Here is a 16,406-nt window from a genome sequence, read left to right on the forward strand (position 1 = left end):
GGAGGTGTGGCAGGAGGAGGAGTGGGGATTACCAGGAGGCAGCAGAGCCATGAATCATTTATGCCTTTAAGGACACATGCTTGTGTTCATGGTATTTGGACTGAATAGCTGGTGTTAAAACATTTGAACACAGGAGGCGTAAGTGTTGATGTGGCACTAACGATATTTATTTGGGTTCATTGGCAGGAATTCTATGGAGATTACATTGCGGTGAATCCACATGTGTTTTCCCTCAACCTCCTGGGCTGCTGCCAGGTATGGAAAAGGTTCTGGCCACTTCTGCAGGATCTCATTTGGGCTGCTAGTTGTGGCCATTTTCTGGTCTCCTTCAACCCCAGCTAATTGGGGATCTTGGTCAGTTGCCCAGCTGGGAAGTTAGATATAATGCGCAACTCTCTCACTGTGGTGCCAGTCACAGTAAATGTGGTACTCAGGCAGGGAGCCTGAATTCCTGCCCGTGCTGCATCTGCCTGGCTGTCTTCAAACCCTACAGATGTCAGTCAGTGTCTTAATCTCACAAGTGTCATGGTGTTTGTCTTTCGTGCAGCAGCTTGGATAGAGTCGATAAAAAGCCATTCCATAAGTCAAAGACTAAGCAGTAGGAATGAGTGAAGATGCACATAGCAGTAGGAGAAGGGACAAGGAACCTGAAAGAGAAGAGCAGTCAGTTAAGAAAATACCATGCTTCTTACCCCTATTAAACCTCATGTTTCAGGGTTTAAGCCCGTATAGATCAGGATGATCCCTTTTCTTGTGCCTTCCTCTAAATCAGCTGGGCTGGGCACTAATCAAAAACAGGACACTGGGCAAGAGGTACCCTCAGTCTGGCAATTCCCGTGCTCCTCCAGTAGTCCTCACTCTGGAAAAACTCCCATTGAAATCAATAGCGGTAACCTATGAGTAAAGACTGCAGGGTTGTGGCCTGTGTGACACCACTGAAATTAAATAAAATACTTCAGAAGTTCCTAACTACTCATTTTATTTATTTATTTATTGCTTTGTCCAGTAAATACCTAAGAGTGCTGCTGCTCTGCTTTTGAATGCAGACTCTGGACACTAGTTGAAGGAGACTATGTATATATCACAAGACAGCTTTAAAAAACATCCACAAATGAGAGAGAGAGAGAGAGAGAGAGCAAGAGTGAGTGTGTGAGTGTGTGTGTGTGTCTTCAACAGAGACCAGTGACAGATGCCCCAGAGGGAGTGAACAGAACAAGTAATCATCAAAGTGATCCCTCCCCTGTCATCCATTTCCAGCCTCTGACAAAGAGGTCAGGGACCCCATTCCTACCCGTCCTGACTAATAGCCATTGATGGACCTACCCGCCATGAGTTTATCTAGTTCACTTTTGAACCATGTTAAAGTTTTTCGTCTTCACAACCTCCTCTGGCAAGGAGCTCCGCAGGCCAACTATGTTCTGCATGAAGAAAATATTTCCTTTTGTTAGTTTTGAACCTGCTACCCTTTAATTTCATTTGGTGACCCCTTGATTATGGACATTCAGTCTGAGATACAGCCGCATTCAGGAAGAAAGTACTGGCACTTTCAGCTCCATTTGACTTCAGTTTGAACTGCTCAGGATCAATCTGGCCTCAGGTTGAGCACCCTAAAAAGGTTGTGATACCCCAAACCAGTAGCTGCTTTGGCAAGTGATGACCATGCTTCCTCTTGCTAGGAATGCAAGCTGCATTTGCTGGGAATCATAAGCAAATGATCTTTTTTTGTTAGCAGCCATGTGTCTCTAAAGGATAATTTCCTCTCCAATTGAAGATGGCGGTGAAATTCCCACTGACTTCAATGACAGCAGATTCAGGATTCTTTTGATCTTACAGTATCACTAAAAACTGCTCTTTGCCCCTCAGCACGATACTAGCTTTCGGCTCCTGTTTCATTCCCTTGAAATGCATATGGGGAAAATCTCACCCGTGTGTTTTCAGTAGTGAAGGAGCTTGTTTCAAGGGGCCATGCAAGCAGTTCAGGGCCAAAACTAGGATTTTCTAGGAAAAGCAAATTTTAATACCCAAATACAAATCAGAATGTCTCATGCATATTTGAGAAGCCATTTAAAAAGTAACTATCCCTGCAATGTGAAGAAGCCAAACATCCCAGCTGTTGTGCTAGGGCTTGAATTCCCAAATGGAAAATGCCTAGCGACAGAAAGTGAAATTGTGAAGCCTGAGTCTCTCTCCAGGCCCAGGTCGGATGAACAACATAGATTAGGGCCCTGATCCTGCACGCACGTACCACACATTCTTCACCTTGACTACCACAAGGAGTCCCATCAGTGGAATTCATCCCTGGCATACACAGGAATCCTTCGGGATTAGGACCTAGGTTGTTAATATTCTTTGGGTTGTAATTGTCTGTGCTGTACTCCTGAAAGCACATAAAGAATCATAGAAACATAGGGTTAAAGGGAGCTTAAGATCACCTGGTCTCCTCCTCCCTCAAGCTGAGGCAGGACCAGTGTAACTAAACTAATTATTTTATTCTGACAGTGCCCCTAAATTTAGTGGCATTGTGGAGACCTCTCCTACTGCTGTTCCTCGTCCTTCTGTGCCCGTCTGGGGGAGCCTGCCTGTGTGTGCTATTTCACCGAACGGTGCATTTCTTTCTCTGGTTAACCGAAGTGGGGTACAGTGCAGTAATGGGGTTTCCTAATGGGTGTATTCTTCTCTTTCAGGGTCGCAGCTGGGATCTGGCCCAGCTGTCCCGAACAGCCCAAGGGCTGACTGCTTTGCTCCTGTCTCTGAAAAAGTGCCCCATGATTCGTTACCAGCTCTCTTCTGACCCAGCAAAGAGGCTTGCGGAGTGCGTCAAGGTATGGAGTTGCCCTGCACTGATCCTGGCTCGCTGATTGCACCTCCTGTCGCAAATCAGCAGCGTTTTAAAAGGAGAAAATTTTTCTTTTGGGAACAGTTCTTTGTCGAGATCCCTGCCTTGGCCACTGGTTTGCTGGACAATCTTGGGCAAGTTGCTTCTCTTTTCTGGGCCTGAGTTTTCCCAGTCGTGTAACTGGCAGAATGCTGATTTCCCTCACTCTTAGGAGTGTGGTGGAGATTAAGGGACGGAGTCTTCTCAAGCTTTCCAAGACCCACAGCAAAATGCAAGGCATTAGTAGTGCTTTGTAATCACAGCGCACTCTCTTGCACTCACTAGCATCCAGGCTTCAGGGAGTTCTGCCCCTCTGTAGGCGGGACTGACGGACTTCTCTGGCTTTCTGCCCCTCCAGCAAGTGATTACTAAGGAATACGAACTGTTTGACTTCCGGCGCACCGAAGTTCCTCCATTACTGCTTATTCTGGACCGCTCAGATGATGCCATCACCCCACTTCTGAACCAGGTGAAAGGACCTCTTGCTTAGCTGAAAAGGCTGGGAATGGGTGGGTGCATGGGACACTGAGGTGTTTATCGCAGTAGTCCAGCGCTCCCTCAAATTTTTTCCATCCATGGGCAGAATAAATATTATGTGCACCAGGGCATGTGTGGATATGCACCACCAATAGAAACACATGCTTATGGCTGTGGACACTGCTAATCAGCTGGGCGGTCTCTGAATCTCTCCTGGGCAGCTGCCCAAGCGCTCAGCTTACCAGGAATATTGTCAGAGTCCCAGGGTTTGGGTTCACAGCTCTCCTGGGAAAGGTTTAAAGTAAAGAATGGTTCCCTTCTGAAAAAATTCTTCTCCCCTACTGGGTTTTCAGGGCTGTGGCTCACTCCCACAGGATCCTACTGGTTCCAGTGGCAGATCCAGTTGGCCTCCTGAAACTCCAGCCTTTGGTGTATCCTAACACATGCTTTAAATGCAGGGCCTAAACTTCTGAGCAATGTCCCCGTTAATGGATTACTTGAAGCACATTCTTGGCAGCAATCCATTGAATGACCTCGTACCAGTGTATTCTCACTGCTGCATTATGGATGAGCTCTAGCATTTCTTGTGTGGCCGGTTGTGGCTTTTTGAGCTGCACTAGGGCTGCGCTGCAGACTCTGCATCGACCTGCCCATTCTGTCACCTTTGATTTCTTTGGGATGTGCTTGGGGACTGGTTGGCCTTGGGGCTAGGTAATGGCTGTCATGGCAGTGGTGTGTACTCATAGGGCAATCTGGGAGTCTGTGGATGGTGGGAGACGCTGTGGGAAGCTGAAACACCACTTCGATTTTCATCCCCGACTTTTTCTTCTTCTGCTTGGGGGAATTTTCCTCAGGTGATTTGATGCTTAAGTGGATTGGGAAAGGAACCTCTGTGCCCTGTGTGGGCACTGACTTAATCCAGCAGAGGTCAGAGGAGGTAGTAAACGCTTACCTTCATCAGCCTGTGTGAAATGAGTTCAGCTAATCTCCTCCACCCAGTTCTACCAGCAAGGACAAGCACCATCACAGCTGGCCTTAATTAGAGCAGAGAGGCCAAGGATGAAGCAGGGCTTGGAGAACGACCTGCCCTTTTACCAGCAAGACCCCGTCTGTGCTGCAAACACAGCTGTGTCAGGAGACCTGTCCCAGTTTGTAGCATAGATGGGACTCTGTGGCCTACAGCTTGGGACATGGGAGAGTTATGGAATGTGGGAATAACCTGGTCCCCAGATGCAGTTGGGTTTAGGTAGCTGGATTCTAAAGAAGATCTCTCCTAGATGCATTTCTGGGCTTATTCAACACACAGGGTGCATCTACAGTAGCCAGCTACTTCGAAGTAGCTGGCACAACGTCAAAATAGTACACGTCGCATCTACATGTGCCATGAGCTATTTCGATGTTGAAATCGATGTTAGGTGGTGAGACGTCAAAATCGCTATCCCTATATGAAGATGGGAATAGTGCCCTACTTTGACGTTCAACGTTGAAATAGGGTGTGTGTAGACTATCCGCGTCCCGCTACGTCAAAATAGCGGGGTCCTCCATGGCGGCCATCAGCTGAGGGGTTGAGAGATGCTCTGTCCAGCCTCTGCAGGGCTGTATGGTCGCCATGTGCAGCAGCCCTTAGCCCAGGGCTTCTTGCTGCTGCTGCAGCTGGGGGTCCATGCTGCATGCACGGGGTCTGCAACCGGTTGTCGGCTCTGTGGATCTCTTGCTGTGCAGGGCGAGTGTGTCTGGGAGGGGCCCTTTAAGGGAGTGGCTTGGGGCTTTGCTGGTCCCTTACTTCGACGGGGAGCGCTTGTGTGTGTGTGGACACTCCACATTTCCTTCTGGGGTGGCTCCTTTCGACGTTCCCTGTTGCTACTTCAACGTTGAACGTCAATGGCACCAGCCCTAGAGGACGTGTAGACGATGTGCGTCGAAGTAGCCTATTTCGATGTTATGTCGAAATAGGCTACTTCGATGTAGTGTGCTAGTGTAGACGTAGCCATAAACAGCTTTTTCCCACCCCCTACTTGATGTATTTTGTACCTGTGGTGTGACTTCAGCCACTCCTTAGATCAAAAAGTAAGACAAGAATTTCTCTTCTGCCCTGGGCCCTTCTGGCTCATTGACCAGAATGATGTGGCAGTGTCAGAAGCCCAGCAGAGTCCTGGTTTGCAGGGCTACAGACAGCAGGCAGGATAGGTCCCAGGAGAACATTACTTGGTGTACAGAGATGTCTGACCCAGCACAAACATTCAGATGAATATAAGCGAAGTGGCAAACATGTCAGCACTTTGATCAGCTCACAAACGTCCCTTCCGATAACATTAGGCTTCTCAGGATAAATATAGTAACGCGCTGATCTTCAAAACCACACACTCCTCCTGCTGCATAAGAAGCAGACGAGCAAGCAAGAAGCGGTACAGCCTGTAACAGTCAAAGCTGCAGCCAAAAATACACTCCCGTTCATGGGCAGAGAGCAGGGAGATGACTATGGCAAGCACACGGGTTCTAACAGGAATATTCATCCCACCCTGCCCAGGTGTCCTGGCTTGGTGGTGTTACCTTTGCAGTACATTTAAATACAACCAGCTGCCTGGAGCAGGAACTGTTCCTTTCTGGCGGTACAAGGGGGTCCTGTATGGGAGTCCCAAGTTGCTAAGTTATGAGAAATATCAGTTGCAAGATGCTGGCAATTGCCCTGGGGAGTTTCCGGCTTACAAGGTGTAAGGAATCATGAATATTGTCTTTTTGCTTTTAAACCTTGCTCTTGATTCCCATTTACACTCAGGTCTCTGGCCATGCAAAGCTGCTTTAAAGCAAGAGAGCTCACAGTTCACTCTAAGGGTCCCTTGTGGATCCAGCTACTTTGCAGCTGGGGGAGTGCGTGGCCACCCATGTAGCTTGTCAGTGCCAGCTCTACTCTTGCTAGCTCACAACAAACAGCAGTGAGCGCACTGTGGGACAGGTTTCAGCGTGGGCTGTGGAAGCCAGCCTGCCACGCCACAGCCTCCTCGCTGCTATTTGTAGCAAGCTGACTAGAGCACAGCTAGCATGGCTATGGCTGCAGGATTCATGCTTCTGGTTGCACTGGGGGTGTGTCCTGAAGTGGCGTAAAGGGGCTTTAGTGGAAATGCAAATTAGGCCCATTGTATCTCAGTCTTGATTTAAATCAATTGTGGCATAAGTCAAACATTTGTCTCCTTTTCCCCTAGTGGACGTACCAGGCCATGGTGCATGAGCTGCTGGGGATTAACAACAACCGAATCGACCTCTCTCGAGTACCCGGCATCAGCAAGGATCTCCGGGAGGTGGTGTTGTCTGCCGAGAATGACGAGTTTTATGCCAACGTAAGTGGCTGTGTGCTGTGAGCTCTGAGGTGGTCCAGACTCAGGTCTGGGTTCTGTTCCTTATTCTGCCACTGAGTTGCTGTGTGGCCTTGGGCAGCATCGGTCCCAGTTCCGAGCCTCAGTTTCCCCAGTATAATGGAGTGATGATTTTTACCTACGTGCCAGTTAAATGAATGTTTATAAGGAAGAAATAGGCTTTAGTGCCCATTTCTATTGCCTAAATGTAACCGTTTTGTATCTCTGAGCTTGTCACTTGCCCTCCGAGCACTGCATGGGAGGATGCACTAAACCCCCATAGCATCTGCAGATCACCACCCCCTGCTGCCCAAACAGCAACCAGCTCAGCTGGGAGCCTCCTTCCCTCCCACCCCCTCTGTTTTGTCCTCCACAGAACATGTATCTGAACTTTGCCGAGATCGGCAGCAATATCAAGAACCTAATGGAGGACTTCCAGCGCAGGAAGCCAAAGGAGCAGCAGAAGCTGGAGTCCATAGCTGACATGAAGGTAAAGAGGATGGCTGTGATTAGTCAGGCACCTTAGAAACACATGCAGCAGCTTGTAAAGATCCCTTCTGCATGGCCAGTACCAGTGACTCGCTCTGCTATAGCACGTAGGCTCCTGGGGGTGGAAGATGACTCTTTGGGGTGTGTTTATACAGCCCTGTCCTGGCCAAGGCTAGGGTGTATAGGTGTTACTGCACTACAAGTAGCTACAATAGTACCATGCCCATGCACACACTTCACTATCTTACCCATCTGTTGTGGACCTGAAGAAGCCACAAAACCTGGGTGGATTTCCAATAAGTAATTTTCCAGGAGTCAGGAGAGTGAGCAGCAGAGAGCAGCTGCTCTCTGTAAAGATTCCTGCCACCTGCAAAGCTCCCCCTGCAGGGGACACCATAGAGACATTCTGAGGCTGGAGCTATAGCGACAATTCACCCTACAGTGCTGATCTCTGATATATGTCAGGAGTAACTCCAATGGACCCAGTAGAAATGCCTGGTGGTAAACCCAGCACAGGTTGAGAGGCACGTTCTGGTACAACATTCTGCTCCCCATTTTCTAGAGGGGTGAGTCTCTGCTTTCCCATTGCAGGCGTTTGTGGAGAACTACCCACAGTTCAAGAAGATGTCGGGCACAGTATCGAAGCATGTGACGGTGGTGGGGGAGCTCTCCCGGCTGGTCAGCGAGCGGAACCTGCTGGAGGTGTCGGAGGTCGAGCAGGAACTAGCCTGCCAGAATGACCACTCCAGTGCGCACCAGGTACTTGAATCTCCTCCTTCCTTTAACTGTTTCCACTTGGGCTGATCCTGCAGCCCCTATGCTTGTGGAACTAGATCAAACATCAGTCAGACCTGTGCACATGGAGCCTACAGAGCTGGGATCTCCAGTGGCAGAGCTAGCTTCCCACTGCCACTCATGTGATTCAGACAGGAAGGAGTCTTGAGTAACAATAGCAAACACAAACAGGTGATACAGTTTGCAAGCCACAGTCAGCTGAACTTGCTCATTGCATCCTAATAGTGCCTGGGGATGAGGAGATTAGGATTGCATTAACAGGAGAGTTGTGACCTAGACTCAAGAAGTCATTCTTCCGATCTACTCTGAGCTGATTAGGCCTCAGTTGGTGTATTGTGTCCAGTTCTGGGCACCAAATTTCAAGAGAGATGTGGAGAAGCTCCAGAGAAGAGCAACAAGAATGATGAAAGGTCTAGAGGACATGAGCCATGGGGAAAGACTGAAAGAACTGGGCCTGTTTAGTTTAGAAAAGAAAAGACTGAGTGGGGACATGATAGTGGTTTTCAAGTACCTAAAAGAGTGTTACAAGGAGAAAGGAGAAAAATTGTTCTTGGCCTCTGAGGATAGGACAAGGAGAAATGGGCTTAAACTACAGCAAGGGGGTTTAGTTTGGACATTAGTAAAAACTTCCTAACTGTTGGGGTGGTTCAACATTGGAATAAATTGCCTAGGAAGGTTCTGGAGTCTCCATTACTGAAGATATTTAAGAACAAGTTAGACAGACATCTATCAGGGATTGTCTAGATGGTACTTGGTCCTGCCGTGAGGGCAGGAGACTGAGCTCAATGACCTCTCAAGGTCCCTTCCAGTTCTAGTATTCTAGGATTTTATGACCATGGCATACAAGTATCCTTAGCCATCTGTTCTTTATGTGCAGCTCTGTGTCTCATGGGCTGTGTCTACACGTGCCCCAAACTTCGAAATGGCCATGCAAATGGCCATTTCGAAGTTTACTAATGAAGCGCTGAAATGCATATTCAGCGCTTCATTAGCATGCGGGCGGCAGCGGCGCTTCGAAATTGACGAGGCTTGCCGCCGCGCGGCGCGTCCAGACGGGGCTCCTTTTCGAAAGCACGCCACCTACTTCGAAGTCCCCTTATTCCCGTGAGCTCACGGGAATAAGGGGACTTCGAAGAAGGTGGCGTGCTTTCGAAAAGGAGCCCCGTCTGGACGCGCCGCGCGGCTGCAAGGCTCGTCAATTTCGAAGCGCCGCTGCCGCCCGCATGCTAATGAAGCACTGAATATGCATTTCAGCGCTTCATTAGTAAACTTCGAAATGGCCATTTGCATGGCCATTTCGAAGTTTGGGGCACGTGTAGACGTAGCCATGGTGAGTCGTCAGTACAGCCATCAGTTGAATGAAGTTTGAGCATCTCCATACGGTGGGATATTTGGCACTTACAGAAGATTGTAGGGTTTTTCTGCTGGGGGTGCTGTGTGAATTTTTTGCTATAGCACCAACTATTCCTATTAACGTCTGTGGCAGCTATGCACAAGTGTCCTTATGGGTGTGTGTATTTTTAGAGTGAGAATCCCACGTCTAGAGGCAAGAATGTTATTCTCAATCCCTGAGGGTAGCTTCTGAGCTCCCTTGAGAAGTGCTACATCTGAGTTGGTGCTGGTGTGAGCTAGGACACATGTAATTTGCTGTGTTCACATAAAGCAGGTGGTGAGAGAACTTGACATAAAATTACTCATCTTATAACTGCTCCATGCATATAGTTGGTTAAGAGGGGACTCAGTTACTAGCAGTCATTTCCTGGGTTACTAGTAATGGAGAGATTATGTTGATTATAATAGAAAGGAAAGTTTTCTTTTCCTTGTTTCTGCTGTTCATTTGCATTTTGCACTTCACTCGCCTTCATCTTTGAAACTAAGATTGTCTGTAGCACTGAAGGTGCATGTGGTACTTTGATGTAACTAGACTGGTTTGTTGCATGATCCTGGCCTGCAAACCACAGTGTGCGACAAGCTCTGTGAGAATGGATTCCTGGATGTATGTATCTTGCAGGTGATTAGATGAGTCAGTTTCACAGTAGGATTTGCAGGCCTCTGTGAGAGGATGTGCTCCAGGTTGAGTCCATGCAAAGCCCCAGTGGGACTTTAGTCAGTTGCATTGATTCTCATGCACACCATGCTTCTGCGTTTGGGTTTCCAATGCCGCAGGGAAACAATTTATGACCCAAAAAAGCATATTTTCATTAAAAAAAAAAAAGTGGAAAATTGGCCTGGAATTCAGTGGAGGCTTGTAAAGTATTACACAAAGGGAGAAGAAAACAAAATGCACAGCCACAGATGGGGAATAATTGGCTGATTGGCAGTACTGCTGAAAAGGACCTGCCATTTAAAGCTCATCACAAATTGACTAGAAGTTTAAAAATGGGATGCTGGGGTGGAAAAGGCTAATATCAATCTGTGGTGTATTAGCATCAACACTGTGCATGTATAAGCTGCGGGAGGTCGTTGTGAGCACTGAGTCCAGTTCTGCTGTGCTGCGCTGGAAGAAGGATGAGGACAAACTGGAGTGAGAGCAGAGGAGGGTGCCTGGAGCACTAAAAGGTTTAGAAAACCTGATCTGTGCAGGGAGACTTAAAACACTGGATGTTGTTAGTCTTGAGAAGAAGACAAAGGGAGTGAAGCAGTGTTCTCTGCAAGCTGTGTGCTTGTGCAGCCACTCAGGAGAGAGTCAAATGCTGCCCAGCTGATTAGCAGTGCACCCACCCACGCCTAGCTTTTGTGTTTCTACAGCTGGTGCACATTCACATGTGTCTCAGGGCACATAAAAACTCATCCTGCACATGGATGGAAAAGATTAGAAGGAACATGGCTGAAAAGTCTCGCTCATTTGAAGACCTATCATGAAGATAGTGATCCATCATTCCCCATGTTCAGTGAAGAGGGGATGAGGAGTAATGGGCAATCTGCAGCAAGGGAGCTTTAGGTTGGGAATTCAGGTTCTGCAGGTTGAAGCTCTCTTGTCTGGCGGGACAATGGACGCTGCTCACGGAGAAGGCACCTGGACCAGAGAGCTCCAGCTGTGCCTGGCACAGCAGAGCCTGGTGGTGGTAGGGAGTCCTGCTGGCAGTCTGCTCTGGTGAGTCCCAGGCAGGGAGCCAGGTTGGGGCAGAGGGGTCAGGGGAAGGGAAGCGCACTTGGGGTTAGGGAGCCCCACTGTGGGGAGCCCAGCCCCAGGTGGGAACCCTGTCAGGAGTCCCGCTGGTGAGGAGGAGGGGAAGGTGGGAACCAGGCTGTGGCACCCAGCACCTGCAGTCCCACAGTGGTGAGGACCCCAGCTAGGGCCAGGGAATCTGTCAGCCCTGTGGTGGGGAACCAGTGGGCAATGAGCCTGGCCAGCAGCCCTGCAACCACTGGGATTTCTGATGGAGGAAGCCTTGCAGCCCCACAAGGGAGCCCTGCAGGACTGGGGGGACCCTTCCCCCACCGGCCAAGCAGCCAGCCTGACCTCTCCTTGTCCAGCGAATCCCCTCATTTAGGACCACTCAGTTCCTGAGGGTGCCAGATGATGAAACTACAGCCTGTATTAGGGAAAAATGCGAGAGGTAGCTAGGCCCTGGCACAGGCTTCCAAGGGAGGCTGTGGAATCCCTGTCATTGGAGCTTTTAAGAACAGGTTGGACAAACACTTGTCAGGGATGGTCTAGGTTTACGTGGTCCCACTTCAGCGCATGAGGCTGGACTAGATGACTTCTCCAGGTACCCTACGTTTCTATGATCATTATTAATAAAAAAAAAACAAAAACAAAACCCAAGCATTTATCTTCCTTTTAGGTTTGTAAAATCCCAAATTTGAAACCCACCTAAATGAAGCAAAACTATATTGCCTGTGTGCCTGTCCCCTCCTTATATGCACAGCAGTGGTAAAATAGACTTAAACTTCACAATTTATGACTGTGATGCTGAAGGAATGAGTTGGGCCTTGATTCTTTTGAGTTTCAAAGCTCTAACAATCTAAAATGTGAAATCCAGCTGTGATCAGACTGTGTTTGGGGAAATCCCTTGCCTGTGAGGTCTGCCTCCCACCCCCCTGCTTTTTTTTTTTTTTTTTAATAGCGTGGAGCTGCTTAAATAAAGGCTTTCTTTGGCGAAAGGCTCAGAACGCCTTGAAAAGGGACTTCTGTTAGATGGCTGAGTGTTGACTGATGCTCTGACCCCTTGATGGCTCATATAATTCCGTGACCTGCCCCAGAATCTGACAGTACGTCAATAGTGATGTATTGAAGCTGCTGACTCTACACAATGCTGCCGTTTTTTTATTTCCTGAGAGCGACTGGTTTATGACACACAAAGAATTCAGCCACAGACTCAGTATTTATCCTTTATGACGCTGATGGTTGGTGGCCTGAAAATACAACTTTTGAAAAGAAATTTCACTGCAGTGGCAGCTATGTGGGGTCACGCAGTAGGCGTGTGTTACGTTAATGATATTTGCAAAGAATTTGACGTGCATTTTTCTAATCTGTGGTGTTCTGTGCTCCAAGTGGCTGGCTTGGAAAATATTAGCAGTCCAAATGTTTTAATCTGTAGTCCACATCCTCGGATGTGCACATGCAGAGCATCTGCTCCTAGCATAGCCACGTTGGCTGGAGTAAACCCGATCACACAGCTGAAGTCAGTGCAGATAGGCAGATCTGTGTTCACTTTGATATATCCTGATAATGACGTACTAATGTAGAGTCTTAGCCATAAAAGGGTAAAAACAAACCCTTGGAGTCCCTTACTTTTGCTGTCTCATGGAGCAAGTGTAATCTTGACACTTACAAATTAGTGTTTGAATTCTCACTGCCAGCACCATGTGCCACCTGCTGGCATCTTTTTGCCTCTCAGATCAGGAGTAACAGATTCTGCCAAGTGCCTAGCACAGGAGTAAGCAACTTTCTGAGGCAGAGAGCCAAAATTTGATCTTTTGACCTCTGTGTACAGTCCTTGTGCCAGTCATACTTTTTCACTAATACTCCTACTTACAACAGCTTCATTAATGAGTAAATGAAGACACGGAGCTTTACCATTTTGGTGGTGGTTGGTAGCATTAGCTGGTCTTTTGTTAGTCCCCAGGTGGCCTGGCTTTGAGCAAGCTCCTGGCCGCATGGGTTGATTAAAATTGGCACACATGCCACTCTTGGCATGTGTACTGCGGGTTGGTGACCCCTGGCCTAGCGCATAATGCTAACAAAAACAACAAAATAAATAACTTTAACTGGTGATGCAACCAGTGATGGAGGAGGCAGTGGCCTATGCCTGCAGTGGAAATAGACACAAGAACTTATGAGGCAGCCATGAATGGCTGAAAGACACATGCATGGTAAGAGCCCAGTTCTCACATCTGTCTTGTCCACACACTGAAAGCTGGATGCAGCCAAAGTGCTGTTCATTCTCTTTTTCTTGGCAGTCACTCAATAAGGAATAGGATGTCTTCCTGTCCCCCCTCCTATCTGTGAGTCTGTTGATGGCTGATCAGCCTGAGTCTGTAGCTGCAGGCCTTATCACAGACAGGGCAGGTGTTGGTAGCTGTTGGAGGGGCGTGGGGCAGTTTTTGATGCTCTTTTCTTCTTCTCCACCTCTCCTCATCTGCACTGAAGTGGGACCTCTCAAACTGCACAACCCTCTCATGGATTACCGTTCTCCACAGGGGGTGGTTTTGGACAAGGTTCTCCCAAGGGTTGATACCAATGCTGCATTTTTTCATGCATGCCTTCATCATGCCTTCATCACTATGATTCTATGTTCTATGTTCTATGATTCTATGATCATGTCCTTATTTCGCTTCTGCTGGCCCCCAACGCTCCTCTGTCCTTCTCCAACTTGGAAAACAGAATCTGTTTTGGGAGGCACTGATTGGGTATCTAAACCATGTGACCAGTCCAACAAAGTTGTTGACGAATGATAATGGCTTCAATTCTGGTCATGTTCGACTCTTCCAAAAGACGCTAATATTTTTGCACCTATCCTCCCAAGAGATCAGAAGAGTGAGCCAGAGTGGTGTAAATGGGCCTTAATGTAACCGAGAACTTAGGCCTCAGCTCTCACAAGTGCTGAGTAAGAACATGCAGTGTCTTCTGACAAAAGGTGCACTCTAAGGTTACATCTACGTGACCCCAGAAGATCGACCTGCTCAGGGTTGATTTTTCTGGGGTTCCATTTTTCACACGTCCAGTATGGACACGCGAAATCGACTTCTCAGAGATTGCAGTCAAGATGGGAGGCGTAAGGGAAGTCAATAGGAGAAACTGCCATCAATCATCCCTAGTAGAGACAGCCAAGTTAGAACTGACATTTCTACCCTCGGCTAACTACGCATTGCCATTGCTAGAATTGCATATCTGTGGTTGACTGACTTTGCCTCGTGTAGATGGAGCCTAAGGGAAAAAGAATCACAGCAGATCTTCAGAAGTGCCTTTTGCCGAGGATGCTTCAGTGTTTGTCTGCCCAGCTTCAGGGAGAGAGGATCATTTGTACTGCCCCGACCTGAACAGTTCCAAAGGAGGCCAACAGGAGCTGCTTAGCACCTTTGAAAACCCTTTCACGCAGTAGCACCCAGAATCAAGCTCTGCTCCTGAAAAATCTAGGTCTTGCCTCATAATTCCACCTTCGATGGAATCACCCCTTGGCCCTAATCCTGGAAGATCCAAGATGCACCTTTTACAAGCAATGGGACAGCTGCATTATGAACTGCACATGTGAAAAACCATTCAGGGTATTGCTCCAGCTTCCACTGCTCAAACCTTCCCAGGATGTATTGTGGCCACTTGTTTGAAGGAGAAAAGGGTATGATCAGCATGCGCATGGACCTTTGTGGAGCTGGCAGAAAATAAATATGCGCAAACCACGTAGTTGCCTTCTATTTATTTTATTGTGGAAATGCCTATGATCAGTCTATCTTTAGCTGTCTTACCCCAGGGTGTTCTCCATCAGTCTCCTACTGGTAGTGTAGGGGAAAGGACATGAAACAATGAAGAATAAGCCAATGCACCAGAGAAAGAAGGAATTGTTCTCCCTCTCAAGTCATTTTGGCAGTGAGTAATTTCACTTGTGCCATCGGACCCCAGAGTACAGTACATTTCGGTTATTCCTTTTGTGGTCTCTTAGTAAGGCCGTTTCTACACTAGCCCCAAACTTCAAAATGGCCACACAAATGGCCATTTCGAAGTTTACTAATGAAGCACTGAAATACATATTCAGCGCTTCATTAGCATGCGGGCGGCCGCGGCGCTTCGAAATCAACAAGAGCTTGGCTGTTGACTTCCATGGAGCCAGGATTTCAGCCTGCTTCTTTGTGGTTGTCACCTAACCCAGTAACAGCCACGTGTTTCCGTAGGGAGAGGCCCATTTACAGTTCAGCTCCACCAAATGTGTGCATCCACTTTGCCTCATTGTGCTAGCACATTCTGGGGGATATCCCATAGTGCAGCCATCATACCCACATGAGATAAAGTAGCTGATGTGGCCTGGCTTTTTAGTAGGTGAGATCACATTCTCTAGTCCGTCACAGAGACAGAAGTTCTGTGCCTCTAAGCTGCCATGGGCTTTTCTCTTGAACCTGCAGCAGATTTGTACTGTCTAGAGGATTCTGTAGCAGCTAACAGGAGGTCTCTCCAGGTTTATTCAGTTCTTGGTACCTCCTCTCTGACTTCCAGCACATAGGAGAGGTTTATTCTCCCCCATGCTCTCTAAACCCCTACCAATTTGGCTGCAGTAGCTGCACTGTTCTGTTATCTTAACTTTTGCAGAGTCGAGCAGTAAGTGCTGAACACCAGGGAGGTGTGTGTGAGCGGGGAGAAATAACTGTGGCTTGTAATGGGAAGGAATAATATTGGGCTAGCAGAGCCTGGTCCAAGGCCAGTTTGTACAAAATACAACTGCCCATCTCAACCCCCTAAGCAGCTAGTGCAGCGGTCTCCAAACGTGTTCTGTTAACCTCCCTTTAGCCATAATGATATGTCCGTGCTCACCCTGGAAGCAGAGTTGTGGCTGAGACCAGGGTTGGGAGTCGAGGCCACAGTGTGGCTGGGGTTGCAGCTGGGGGCAAAGGTGGCCAGAGCAGAGTGGGACCCAGGCCATGCTGCACGTCCTTGACCATACTCCCATGTAGCCTAGGGGACTGCTGAGCTAGTGGGATGCAGCAAAGGGTCTAAAACTCTTCACATTGGGCATCACATCTTAAGCCAGGCCCACACTACAGAGATAGGAGGATGCAAAGTACCTTGTGTCAATGTAGTTGTGCAATGTTACACTTAAATTCCACTCCTGCCAACATGACTGCTAAGCTACAGTCATTTAATAATCCCGCCTCCACACGCATTCTGGGGTCAAGGTAGATGTACCTAGGTCAATGGAGTATCAGCATAGACACTACATTACTCACATCAACTATTAATATCTGTCAGGAGCTGCCCCACAATGGCC

At 48.1% G+C, this 16,406-nt stretch overlaps 1 protein-coding gene across 1 annotated transcript in view; it reads left to right on the forward strand.

Annotated features, from left to right (window-relative positions):
* VPS45 (vacuolar protein sorting 45 homolog) overlaps positions 1–16,406 on the forward strand; it is a 57,556-nt gene that overhangs the window by 7,804 nt on the left and 33,346 nt on the right. The window contains exons 5-10 of the mRNA XM_074980633.1: positions 187–255; positions 2,685–2,822; positions 3,234–3,344; positions 6,553–6,687; positions 7,079–7,192; positions 7,783–7,950. Of these exons, the coding sequence (XP_074836734.1) occupies positions 187–255; positions 2,685–2,822; positions 3,234–3,344; positions 6,553–6,687; positions 7,079–7,192; positions 7,783–7,950 (735 nt within the window). The remainder of the gene's footprint in view (positions 1–186; positions 256–2,684; positions 2,823–3,233; positions 3,345–6,552; positions 6,688–7,078; positions 7,193–7,782; positions 7,951–16,406) is intronic.

The sequence above is a fragment of the Carettochelys insculpta genome, chromosome 30, assembly GCF_033958435.1.
Source record: "Carettochelys insculpta isolate YL-2023 chromosome 30, ASM3395843v1, whole genome shotgun sequence".
NCBI classification, from domain to species: Eukaryota; Metazoa; Chordata; order Testudines; family Carettochelyidae; genus Carettochelys; species Carettochelys insculpta.